Source organism: Callithrix jacchus, chromosome 5, assembly GCF_049354715.1.
Source record: "Callithrix jacchus isolate 240 chromosome 5, calJac240_pri, whole genome shotgun sequence".
NCBI lineage: Eukaryota > Metazoa > Chordata > Mammalia > Primates > Cebidae > Callithrix > Callithrix jacchus.
Genome location: NC_133506.1, coordinates 33,812,914 through 33,826,012, shown reverse-complemented (window position 1 = coordinate 33,826,012; position 13,099 = coordinate 33,812,914). Strand labels below are relative to the sequence as shown.

General features: G+C 45.7%; 2 protein-coding genes and 1 long non-coding RNA gene across 4 annotated transcripts in view; 2 read left to right on the top strand and 1 right to left on the bottom strand.

The window, feature by feature from the left end:
* Positions 1-13,099, top strand: part of LOC100390360 (isoleucine--tRNA ligase, cytoplasmic) — a 71,996-nt gene that overhangs the window by 51,293 nt on the left and 7,604 nt on the right. The gene's annotated exons all lie outside the window — the stretch shown is intronic.
* The window catches only part of LBP (lipopolysaccharide binding protein), a 32,396-nt gene continuing 26,219 nt past the window's right edge, over positions 6,923-13,099 (bottom strand). Inside the window, exons 12-15 of one of the 2 annotated variants that reach the window (XM_002806766.7) lie at positions 12,852-12,894; positions 10,737-10,800; positions 9,863-9,939; positions 6,923-7,314 (exon numbers count right to left, since the gene is read on the bottom strand). In XM_002806766.7, coding sequence (XP_002806812.2) covers positions 7,270-7,314; positions 9,863-9,939; positions 10,737-10,800; positions 12,852-12,894 — 229 coding nt within the window. In that variant the 3' untranslated portion in view covers positions 6,923-7,269. The remainder of the gene's footprint in view (positions 7,315-9,862; positions 9,940-10,736; positions 10,801-12,851; positions 12,895-13,099) is intronic. The other variant, XM_078371626.1, reaches the window with a different exon arrangement.
* Positions 7,191-12,852, top strand: LOC144582470 (uncharacterized). Its single transcript, XR_013535173.1, has 2 exons — positions 7,191-7,428; positions 12,361-12,852. It is a non-coding gene; the product is annotated as an uncharacterized LOC144582470 (long non-coding RNA).

The window sequence follows — 13,099 nt, the reverse complement described above, 5'->3', positions numbered from 1 at the left end:
GTGGCAAGCACCTGTGGTCCTAGCTACCCGGGAGGCTGAGGTGGGAGGATTGCTTGAGCTGGGGGGTGGAGGTTGCAGTGAGCTGTGATCATACTATTGCACTCCAGCCTGGGTGACAGAGCAAGACCTTCTCTCAGTAAATAAATAAACCATAATTTTTTATTTCTTTACCAAAAAAATTTAAAAAATAATTTTGGATTTGTAAAGATCATAAAGAGAATTCCCATATATCTTGTCCCCAGTTCTCCTACTGTTGGCATCTTATATTAATATTATGTTTATCGCAACTATAATTGACATATTCTTATTAGCTCCATAACTTTATCCAAATTTTATTATTTTTCTCCCTAAAGTCTTTTTCATTTTCCAGGGTCCCACCCAGGATGCCACACTGCATTTAATCCTTGAGGCTCCTGAGGCTCCCCTGGGCTGTGCTAGTTTCTCACACTGTCCTTGCTTTTGATGATTTTTGACCGTTTTGAGGGGTTTTTGTAGAATGCCATTGCATTTGGGTTTGTCTGATGTTTTTCACTTTGAGTGTAGGAGGAAGACCGTCGAGTGCCATTCTCATCTCACCACGTCAGGGACACCTACTGGACTGAATATTTGTGTCCTGCCCAAATTCATATGTTGATATCTAAATCATCAGTAGGATAACATCTGGAGGTAGGGCCTGTGGGAGGTAATTAGGTCATGAAGGTGGAGCCCTCAAGAATAGAATTAGCACTGTTAAAATTAAAACTTTATTTAATTAATTTATTTTTATTTTTATTTTATTTTATTGAGATGGAGTGTTGCTCTGTTGCCTAGGTTGAAGTGCAGTGGTGTGATCTCATTCTCACTGTAAGCTCCGCCTCCTGAGTTCAAGTGATTCTCCTGCCTCAGCCTCCTGAGCAGCTGGGATTACAGAGGCACGCCACCATGCCTGGGTAATTTTTGTATTTTTAATGGAGACCAGGTTTTGCCATGTTGGCCAGGCTGGTCTCCAACGCCTGACCTCAAGCGATCTGCCCGCCTTGGGCTTCCAAAGTGCTGGGATTATAGGCGTGAGCCATGGCATCCAGCCAAAAGAAGAAATTTAGCGGAATTAAATTTAGACGAGTTTAACTGAACAAGAACAATTAGCGAATTGGCAGCCTCCCGAGCCACAGCAGGCTCAGCGAGTCCAGTGCAGCCATGTGGTGGTAGAAGATTTACGGACAGAAAAAGGAAAGCGATGTACAGAAAACGGAAGTGAGGTACAGAAACAGCCGGATTGGTTACAGCTCTACGTTTGCCTTAATTGAACGGTTTGAAGAGTTGGCCACCTTTGATTGGCCAGAACTCGGTGATTGGCACAAGAGTAGGGTATAGTCTGTTTACAACTCCATTTGGGTTATAGTTCACAATGTACAGAGGAATCTTTAGGTTGAACTCCTAAATATGTAAGGCAGCTTTAGGCCAACCTGGATGAAACAGCGCCATCAGAAGACAAGACCTGAGAGAGTTTGCTTTCCTCTCTTTGCTCTCCCCCATGTGAGGAGACAGTGGGAAGTCAGCAGCCTGCTACGCAGAGGAGGGCCCTCGATGGCCTTGCTGGCATCCCAATCCCGGACTTCCAGCCTCTGGAACTGTGAGAACAAAGGTTTGTGGTTTAAGTCCCTCAGTCTACGGTAATTTGTTACAGCAGCCTGAACTGAGATGCCTACTATCAACATGACTTATCACTGAGGATTTTAACCTTGATCAGCTGGCTAATGGAGTGTTTGTCAGGTTTCTCGATAAGTCTACTCCCCACCACTCTTCCATACTCTATTCTTTGGAAGCAAAGCCCATACTTAAGGGGTAGAAAGTTGTGCTCCCCACTTCTTGCAGGGCAGTATTTATATACATTACTTAGAATTTTTCTATATGGGAAATTTGCGCCTTCACCCTACAAGGGAGTTTTTCATTGAGACCTCACGTGATCTAGCAATATTGCAAAAATTGGCCACTTGACCTCAGCAAGGTGGCTGTATTAGTCTGTTTTCACAGTGCTATGAAGACACACCCAAGACTGCGTTGTTTATAAATGAAATAGGTTTAATTTACTCACAGTTTGGCATGGCTGGGAAGGCCTCAGGAAACTTACAATCATCACAGAAGGAGAAGGAGAAGAAAGTTACCTTCTTCACAGGGTGGCAGTAAGGAGAAGTGCTGAGCACAGGGGCAAAAGCCCCTTATGAAACCGTCAAATGTCGGCCGGGTGTGGTGGCTCATGCCTGTAATCCCAGCACTTTGGGAGGCAGAGGCAGGTGAATCACTTGAGGTCAGGAGTTCAAGAGCAGCCTGACCAACATGGTAAAACCCCGTCTCTACTAAAAAATACAGTTAGCTGGGTATGGTGGCAGATGTCTGTAATCCCAGCTACCCGGAGGCTGAGGCAAGAGAATTGCTTGAAGCCTGGGAGGCAGAGGTTGCAGTGAGCCAAGACTACACCACTACATTCCAGCCTGGGTGACAGAGCGAGACTCCATCTCAAAAAAACAAACAAAAAAAGCCCATCAAATCTTGTGAGAACTCACTCACTATTGCAAGAGCAGCGTGAGGGTAACCACCCCCATGATTTAATTACCTCCCACTGGGTCTGGCCCGTAATACGTGGGGATTATGGGAACTACAATTCAAAATGAGATTTGGGTGGGGACACAGCCAAACTATGTCAGTGATTGAATCATTTTGTCATGACTTAGCTTTTGAGAAATTTTCAGTTTTCTCTTCTGGGCTCCTGACCACTGGAGATTCTGAGGACCAACAATTCACATAGTGCTAGACGGAGGGGGAAGCTGGGCCACATTTGATCTATGGGCCAAATCCATTCGTGTGACAAATGTCTAACTGTGCACCTACAATGTGCCAGGTGCTGTTCTAGGGGGTTACATGGCAGTGAGAAAATTCTTACTCCCACAGAGTTTACTTGATCTTGCTACTCAAGGAAGAGCAGCATTGGAATTACCTGGGAGATGGTTAGATTCTCAGCTCCTCCCCAGACCGGCTGCATCAGAATCTGCATTTTAATAAGATGCTCAGGGGTTCATAGGCACATTAAAGTTTGAGAAGCCCTGCGCTAAGAGGTATTTCACAAACAAGATAGTTGAACATTAACTGAGTGTTGCAGTCTTAGATAGTTAAGACAAGGGGATCTTCTAAGTGTATGTTGATCCTGGTGTATGATAGAATACCTTAAAAATCAGTGGGGTTAATGAGAAAGTGAGATTATGTGTCCTGGTGTGGTCTGCATCTGATTAACCCGTGACCAGTTTGGAAGCTCAGCCTCAACTCTGTTTATTCTCCCAACCATTTGAGAACAATCAAATGTCCTTTAACAACCCCCCTTTCTGCCTATACTAACCAGAGTGGATGCTAAAGTTTGCAAGTAGGAAGCCTGATCAATAAAGGGTTTGTAGCACCAAGAGCAGATCTGAGAATGAAGCAGCTGGGGGCAGGAGGTGAGGGACCTTCAGGCCCTGACCAGGCCACAGTGACTAGGCCTCTGTGTCTCTGGCCTCACGCTGAGGCAGCATGTCTGGCCAGCAGCATGTCCAATGAGTGGAGGAACTGGGGAGGAGAAGACTCCTTGTGTGAAGTTAAAAACAGCATTGTCCACAAGGCCACTCGCACTTCTGACAGCAATTGCAAGTTTAGGAGTGGCCGAGACCACCCTTAAGTTTGAAAACTTGCCAGAAAGATTCACAGAACTCACTTAAAGCTGTTACACTCATGATTTTATTTTATTACAGCAAAAAGATACCAATTAAAATTAGCCAAGGGGCCGGGTGCAGTGGCTCACGCCTGTAATCCGAACATTTTGGGAGCCTGAGGCGGTTGGATCACCTGAGGTTGGGAGTTTGAGACCAGCCTGACCAACATGGAGAAACCCCCATCTTTACTAAAAATACAAAATTAGCTGGGAGTGGTGGTGCCATGCCCATAATCTCAGCTATTCGGGAGGCTGAGGCAGGAGAATCACTGGAACCTGGAAGGCGAAGGTTGTGGTGAGTCGAGATCAAGCCATTGTATTCCAGCCTGGGCAACAAGAGTGAAACTCCGTCTCAAAACAAACAAACAAAAAAATCAGCCAAGGGAAGAGTAACACAGGGCAGAGTCCACGAAAGTTCTAACATGGAGCCTCCGGCTGCCCTCTCACCCTGGAGTTGTGGACAGCATCATTTTTCTAGCATTGATGTGTGACAATATGCATGAAATATTGCCAACTAGGAGCACGCAGCCAAACCTTCTTTCCAAAACAAATGCAGTTATCTCAAGACCCTCTTCCTAGGAATCTCATCAAATAGCTAGGAAAGATTAAGCAGAGGAAAGACTCGGAGTAATCACCATGCCCAGACTTCTCCATCTCTCCTTTGAATGCAGCTCAAAGATTAGCTGGGGGACTTCATCTGCATAATAAGACAACCCTTGTTCATCGTGAAGTTCTGCCCCTCACCTTCCCACCATCTCCCGCAGCACTCATAGGAACGTCCTTCCAGGCTATTGTTCTTTGAACTCAGTCGTTTTTCCTGAGAATCATCTGGAAATCCCCAGCGTCTTTCTGGGGCTTGATCATGCCATCCTAGTTGGCTGTCCATGTGGCTGGGCTCGGTCTTCAGCATCTTCAGAGGTTAAGCTGATATGATGTGACCAAAAGCCCTACCATGGCTTCCCTCCTTAAGACTATCTGTCATGGACCAGTGCCCTCAGGAAAACAAAGACATTCTTACCAGGCAAGCATTCCAAGGACTTAGAGATTACCTTCCAGGTGCCACGGACAAAAGCCAGGTCTCTCTTTGAGCAAAGTTAAATTCTTTACTATGCCCTGCTTCACTCCACTACCGTGATGCCATGTGGACCCCTTAACATCCCTGTATGCCTAGGCACCACCTCAGGAGAAGGGGAAAGTCTGGGAAGAGGAGAAAGCGAGCAAATGCCAGTTTGCTAAATTAACTGAAGAGTCAGAGTGACTGGATTTGATTTCTGGGCATTTATCCTAAAATGTACCTGCACATAGATGAATTGGCGTATGAATATAGCTATTCACTGAAACATTTATAAAAGCAGAAGTTTCAAAACAACCCAAAGACTTGTAAGTAGGGATTGGTTAAATAAATTGTATATCTCACCAGGAGATCCTATGCATCTTTAAATGCATGAATGAGAAATCTTTTGTACATACGCAAATGTGGAATATTACGTAGCTTTGTTAAATCTTAAAAATCAAATGCAGAAGATCTCTGTGTACTAACAGGGAAATATCTTTTGGAGTTTTCCAGTGAAATAAGCGAAGTGCATTGGCTGTGCTACCCCTGCCTGTCTGATGGCTGGGGCCCAGTGCTACACTTAGTTTTGGGTTTGTTTTGTTTTCTTCTCCTGCCCTTCCCACACATGCAGACTTATTGATGCTATTGTTTGCCTAACCCCTTGATACTATACCCCGCAACTCTCATCTTTCAACCTGCTCAGACCTGTGGCTGACCCTGACCTTGTTACCTACATTGCCAGGATTTCTCCATGTTGCCGTCACTTACATCACAATATGGACTATCCTGGCATGCTAATGTCTTTTCTTCTAAGCTGCTTTTCTTCTAAGGAGCTACCTCTTGGGCTCCTTAGAAAGAAGAAATGCAGGCGGTGCAAGGTGGCTCATGCCTGTAATCCCAGCACATTGGGAGGCCAAGGTGGCAGGATCGCCTGAGGTCAGGAGTTCAAGACCAGCCTGGCCAACATGGTAAAACCCAGTCTTTACTAAAAACGCAAAAATTATATGGGTGTGGTGGTGGATACCAGTAATTCCAGCTACTCGGGAGGCTGAGGCTGGAGAATCACTTGAACCCGGGAGACGGAGGTTGCAGTGAGCTGAGATCAGGCCATTGTACTCCAGCTTGGGCAACAAGAGCAAAACTCTGTCTCGGAAAAAAAAAAAAAGGCTAAATTATAAACTTAAATTATCATGTGACCCAGCAATTCCATTCCTAGGTATAAACGCTAAAGAATTGAAAGCAGGGACTCAAACAGATGCTTGTATATCAGTGTTCACTGCAGCCCCAGGAAGTGACTACTACAATCATCGTCATCATTTCGTAGATGAGGACTTCAGGGGGAAAGTGACCTGCCCAAGGCCTAACAGCTAGTACCAGATGAAGCCTGAGCCCTTCACCAGTCTGCCGTAGGGATGGACAAAGGTGGCAAACAAATGAACAAAAGCAGAGAGGAGAGAGGAGGTGGGGCCATAGCTTCCCCTTCCACCAGCTGGGCAACACACATTGTCCCATCTTGGACCACATCTCTGTCACACACAGGGTAAATGGGACTATTCCCTGTGAATTAACTGCTAGCCTGAAGCACCATCCATCTGCTCATTAACACAATAAAAAAAAATTATCAAAGGAGTCTTCTGACTCCCAGTCCCTGGGAGCCCAACTACACAACTTGGAAACAACTCTTCATTAAGTCTGATCAAAGGCTCATTGTTCAGTAATTAGAAATCATGGCCTCTCCCTCCAGGCTTGGGGCTCATAAACAACAGTTGGATGAGCTTTTTATTGGGTTGGACCAAAAACCTAGACAGATCCATTTCCTCCTAGTTTACACCTGCTTCAATGGGGGAAAGCAGCGGGAGGCTGAGTTTTGCTCCGAGAGATCATTGGCTCCCCTGGCAGGCAAGAAATGAGGGAGGGAGAGATGCTGAAGTGAGCCTCTGCCTGAGACAGGACAAGGGCCTTAGGGATGGAGCATCAGCACCAGGTCCAGGGCTAAGTGATGTACAGAATCCCTGGTTCTCTCATTGAGGTTCCCATAGCAGCAGCGATGAGAAAGGGCCTTGGAGACCACAGATGGGGCTGACTATCCAAAGACCCCTGAGGCCAGAAGAGGGTGGGCAGTGATGAGGTTCAGCTAGAATACCAGGTGATTCCTTCATCTCATCATTTAATAAATATTTATTGAGGACCTACTAAGTGCCAGCACTTTGCTAGGCATGGAGATCAGATGGCAAATAAAAAATACAGTGCCTGCTTGTAAAGATATCCAAGGTCGGTGGGGAGGGTGGTCCCTCCTGGAAGGGAAAGCAAAGTCCAGAGAGAGCACGCGTGCATCTGGTGAAGATGGGGAGGGTGGAGGTGGAGGCCAGGCAGACTTCACCCCCAGAGCTGAGAACAGAAATGTCTTCCTTTTTCAAGAATCTCCGAGACGTGCTGCACAGCTGGAAATGCAACATGCAGACCCAGCTGTGGCCTCCAAGCTTCATCTTTCTTGTCCTCAATCTCTCATGTACTGGACGTTGGCACCCAAGAACAGGAAGTCCTAGGAAAAACAGGACAGGACAGGATGGTAAGGGCGTCCTCTACTCTGAAAAGATGCATCTGCGATTGAAAGGGAACCCATGTCTTGGGAAACACAAGCTCTGCCAGAATCCAGGTCAGTGCATGAATTGCGAGTGTGCCTCGGTCCCCAAGGTCTCCATAAAGCACAGCTTTTCCCATCTGCCTTCTCTAAGGCAGTGATTGATCTGTCATTCCCCGAGCTGCTGCTGCCTGACAGGCCTCTCAGTGTCCTTTTTGTCACCTAAATTTTCTCTTCTTAACAAATAATGAAAAATTGTGAACTGCTAGGGTACACGCTCCTGCTCTTCTTATGCTTCTATCACCCAGAGGGGCAGGAATTCTGAACCAAAAGCCAAGTTCAGTTCTTTTTCACAGTGATCCATCCTTTTTTTTTTTGATGGTTTGACACCTGGGCAGAGTTGACCTCAAAATTCTAATGAATATGGTAATATATAACAAATCTAATTACTTTCCATGTGTCAAACATTGAGCTAGAAGCGATCACACTTGCCCTTTAATCATCAGAAAAGCCCAGTGACGTTTCTAGGTTCCTAATCATCCCCCCGTTTTTCATTCCCTTTAATGCCTATTATTTTCTGATGTTAACGATGTACCAGTCGCAGCGCAGCATCCCCTTCCTGCTAACGAGTCTGCCAACCCAGTTCATTTCACCTCAAAAGAGAGCCTGAAAGCTGGGAGCACAGATAGATCACAAAACGCTTGGTCAGAATAATAGTTTGAGCAGTGAAAAATCAGACATATTTCCTGATATTAAAATAGTTTTTAAGTTAAGCTTAAAAAAGAACCTTAAGTTAAAAAAATTTTTAAGTTTAAAAAAAGGGAAAGAAAAAAACAGTTATGAGCACTAGTAATACAACTGGGCAAAACAAACAAACAGACTTAAAATCCTCAAAACAAAAAGCACTAGAAATACACCAGAATTCAAACTGTGCTTGTAGTGAAGCAATAGGTTTACGAATAACTTTTTCTTTTATTTTTTGGAGACGAAGTCTCACTCTATTGCCGAGGCTTGAGTGCAGTGGCGTGATCTCGGCTCACTGCAATCTCTGCTGCCCAGGTTTGAGCAATTCTCCTGCCGCCTCCTGAGTAACTGGGATTACAGGCACCTGCCACCGTGCCTGGCTTTTTTTTTTTTTTTTTTTTTGAGACAGAGTCTCACTCCGTCACCAGGCGTTAGGCTGGAGTGCAGTGGCGTGACCTCGGCTCACTGCAACCTCCACCTCCTGGTTTCAAGCAATTCTCCTGCCTCAGCCTCCCCAGGCGGACACCACCATGCCCAGCTAATTTTTTGGTATTTTTAGTAGAGATGGGGTTTTAGCATCTTGGCCAGGCTGGTCTTGAACTCCTGAACTTGTGATCCACCCACTTTGGCCTCCCAAAGTTCTGGGATTACAGACGTGAGCCACTGTGCCTGGCCTATGAATAATTTTTTAAAATGTATATAGCCTTGGCTGGACACGGTGGCTCATGCCTGTAATCTCAGCACTTTGGGAGGCCGATGCAAACGGATCAGTTGAAGCCAGGAGTTTGAGACCAGCCTGGCCAGCATTGTGAAGCCTCATCTCTACCAAAAATACACACACACACACACACACACACACACACACACATAGTTTGGAGTGGTGGCAGGAGCCTGTAGTTCCAGCTAATTCAGAGGCTCCAGCACAAGAATCTCTTGAACCTGAGAGGCAGAGGTTGCAGTGAGCCAAGATTGTGCCACTGCACTCCAGCCTGGGTGACAGAGCGAGACTCTGTCTAAAAGAAAACAAGATGTATATATGGTAGTAGTACTTGTTTAAGGGGGAGGCATGCCAAACATGTATTTATAATAACGTCTTCAACCTAAAAATTTAGAAGAAAACTTAAAACTTACAAATGGTTTCAGAACCTGACCTAATGCTATGTCTAGGACTTACGGTATTTTCTTTTTGATGGAGTCTTGCTCTGTTGCCCAGGCTGGAGTGCAATCGTGTGATCTCAGCTCACTGCAACCTCCACCTCCCAGATTTAAGCAATTCTCCTGTTTCAGCCTCCCAAGTAGCTGGGATTACAGTTGCCCAGCACAAAGCTTAATTTTTGCATTTTTAGTAGAGACAGGTTTCACCACGTTTGGCCAGGCTGGTCTTGAACTCCTGATCTCAGGTGATCCACCTCCTCAGCCTCCCAAAGTGCTGGGATTACAGGCGTGAGGCACTGCTCCCAAACTGCAGTATGTTCAAAACGAGCTGGTCTTGAGCTTCCCTCACGCCCCTCATGGTGGGGGTGAGAGGTGGTGGTGGCACAGGGCTGTGTCAAATGCCGCCTGCACCGGCAGAGGGGCCACTTCTGAAGGGCACATGGATGGCTTTGTGGTATATGGCAAGGCCCAGGAGCACCTGTTCTGCCCCGGCCAGACTTTTTCAGCTGCAGGGCTGGGCGAGGTGTCACCCGTGAGTCATAGCCTCTGAAGCTAGGATGTGAACCACCTGCCCCCTGACATATCCTCAGAGCCCCCTGAACCCGCTGACCTTATGGATCTGGAGCCCAAGGTCGTAGAGCTGAACCTGCTTCAGCAGGGGGAGGTGGAAGCCTTCGGCCAACTTATCTGGAGGTTGAAGCACAACATTGAGAGAGATTGGTGAATATGTAATAACTAGAGACGGATTTTTACTGAAAATGTTGTTCTCTGCAAACTCTATATTCAGTGTATTCCCATTTAAGGATTACCAAGACTATGAGGTAGGTGTGATTATTCTTTCCATTTTACAGATAAGGAAACTGAGGCAAAGAGTGGCCAAGTAACTTGTTCTGGGTCACACAGGAAGTGACAGAACTGGGATTTGAACCCAGGGAGGGTGACTTGGGAACCTAAGCTGCCAGGCATGGTGCTGTCTGGAGAAAGCACACGTTCATAATAAGTTAAGGAACGGGGCATCCACTCCCTGCCCTTTGCCCTGTCCTGCTCTCTGTTGCAGCCAAAAGAAGCAACGCTTCATGGAAACAGGGTTTAAGTCTTTTGCTTTCTTCTCTGACTGGGCAGTTGGGCAATTGACTGAGAGACGTGAGATCAGAGGCGGCTGCCTTGTGCCTTGTATATTAACTTGGTCCTCAGTCTTTCGCCTGCCTCTTCAGGCTATGGGGCATTTCCATGTTGCCCTCTTTCCCGCTTATAAGGTGGTTTCCCATGCCCCAAAGAGCTGTCCCAGCCCCCAACCCTCATTAGAGCCCTAGAGGGCGATGAGGCCAACTTCAGTGATTCCATGTCACAGGTAGGCTGCTAAGCTCAGAGAGAAGTGACTTGCCCATGGTCACACAGCCCCCAGGAGAGCCCTGTTTTCCAAGTCTGACTCTCTTTCCTCCAATGTCCACTTTTGACTTGGCAAAATCCACAGTGATTCTTACCGTTGAACCTGGGGTAGAGGTTGTTGAGGATGTAGTAGTTGAGGATCGCTTCCAACAGCTCTGCCTGGAGGAGAGCAGGAGAGGCACACTGCACATCGCCACGAGGCCACCCTGGGGCGGGGTGGCTCTGTGTGTGCCAACATAGCAAAACGCTTGGAAAAAGCCAACTGTTAATACCTCATGCTACTATTTTATAAGATAAAACTCTTTTGAGATGAACGTTTAGTATGCAAGTAAATAGAAAAAGTTTAGGAAGTTACACACCCAGCTGTCTTTCCTCTAAAGAAAGAGCATCAACATTTGACTTGTCCTTAGCCTTATCGTTAGTATTCAATTTTATTCACAGTGAGAATGTTTTTCCTGAACTACTTGCATAATTTAAAAAATTTTAATAAAAACAAAATAAGGATTTCTACCAAAATCATGAAACACAACTTTTAACCCCCACTATCTGCCAGGCAGAGAACTCAGAGCTTTATGTGTATGTCTGATTCAATCTTCACCACAACCCCTCAAAGTTCATATTAATGTCCCCATTTCACATATCAGGAAACTGAGGCCCACAGAATGAAAGGGACTTACAAGAAACTGGGCGGCAGCATGAGGACTTGAATGTAAATTTATCTGAGTCTGTAGTTCTTGTTTTCACATTTCATGTTCTGAAAACCCGATAGGGTGGATTTTTGTGAGACTTTTGACTTCCATGTTTTACTTTGCAGTAAACGTGCACAGTAGAATAGGAGTGCGCCACTGCTCACTCCACCCTTTATCTTCTGAAAGGAGTCATCCTCAGTGTCCCTGTGTCTCTCCCCACAGCTTCTGTGTTTGTTTCCGTTTCATAAATGCTTCGGGAAGGTCTGGGAGGCAGGGCACGGGTGGAGGTGCACATTAAAGTCTACCTGGTTCCTCCTTCCCTCTTTCCAGAAAGCTCTTCTCACCACTTCAGCTCACACTGATCTTCACATTCTCTTTTCTCCTTTTATTTTATTAAAAAAATTTTTGAGACAGAATTTCCTTCTTGTTGCCTAGGCTGGAATGCAGGGGTGTGATCTTGGCTCACTGCAATCTCTGCCTCCTGGGTTCAAGCGATTCTCCTGGCTCAGCCTCCTCAGTAGCTGAGATTACAGGTGACTGCCACCACACCCGGCTAATATTTTTGGATTTTTAGTAGAGATAGGGCTTCACTGTGTTGGCCAGGCTGGTCTCAGTCTCGAACTCCTGACTTTGTGTTCTGCCCACCTTGGCCTCCCAAAATGCTGGGTTTACAGGTGTGAGCCACCTGGTTGCTTTCCTCCTTTTATATGGGACCATCTACTTCACCACTTTTTCTACCTTGTGGAAATTACTTCTTGCTTTTACCTGCCCAGCACTCAATTCCTCTTGTTTTGATAACAGTTTACTTCCCCCCAGGGAACAACCCTCCTCGCCAATCTTAGTCCATAGGATTTGGATGTAGCTGACTGCAAATCCTGCCTCCTGGAGTGTAGATGAGATCCACACTGGGCTAACTGGGCTTGCCCAACTTCTGGCCACAGTGCTTGGCTTAAGACTGGGTGCCTAAGATTAATCCAATGAGAGCTAGCACAGGGATTTTAAAAAAATTTTTGTTAATTTTTTTTTAAAGAAATCGAAACTGTAGGAAACTCTGGGGCTTGCCACCAATTGGAAGAGGTGCCTGAGAGTGAAATGGACACAAATGAAAACAGAACAGAGAGATGGAGAGAGATTCTTGATGCACTAATTTGAACACCTGGATCCAGCTATGCCTGAAACCTCTGGTCTTCAGATATTTTTGTTTATTTTTACTTTTCAGTTATATAATCCTATATATTTCTCCTCGTTGTGTAAGATGATTTCCATTGGCTTTCTGTCTCTTGCAGTTAAAAGAATTCTGTCCAGTAGATGGACAGAATTAAGTATATACTGTTTTATATTAGGATATAACTGTTCTTTGGCCCTGTGTCTTGTGTTTTCAAGACCTTCTACACTTCTCCAGGGCAAAAATCAACTCTTCTCCTTTTGTATTTCCTATTATAGGTGCCATAGCAATTGCTTAGGAAACACCCCAAATTAATTAACATTCTAATCGTGTCGTCAATAAAAACAACAACTTACATTGAATACTCCAGCTTTGGATTCTTTCAGTTCCACTTTTAACCTATAATGAATCAGAGAAGAGTCAGAGGTGTGGGCTTGATGCAAGTCTAAGCAATATGGGGGTCCCCAGAAGTGAGAAAGGATGGGCTTGAGAAGGCAGAGGGTTGAAGGCGGGGTGGGAGCAGGAGTGGAAAAGATGACTGAGTATCTAAAAGCAGTTATTCAATGATATTGGGAAGACTGTCAGAGGGCGATGGGGTAGTGTC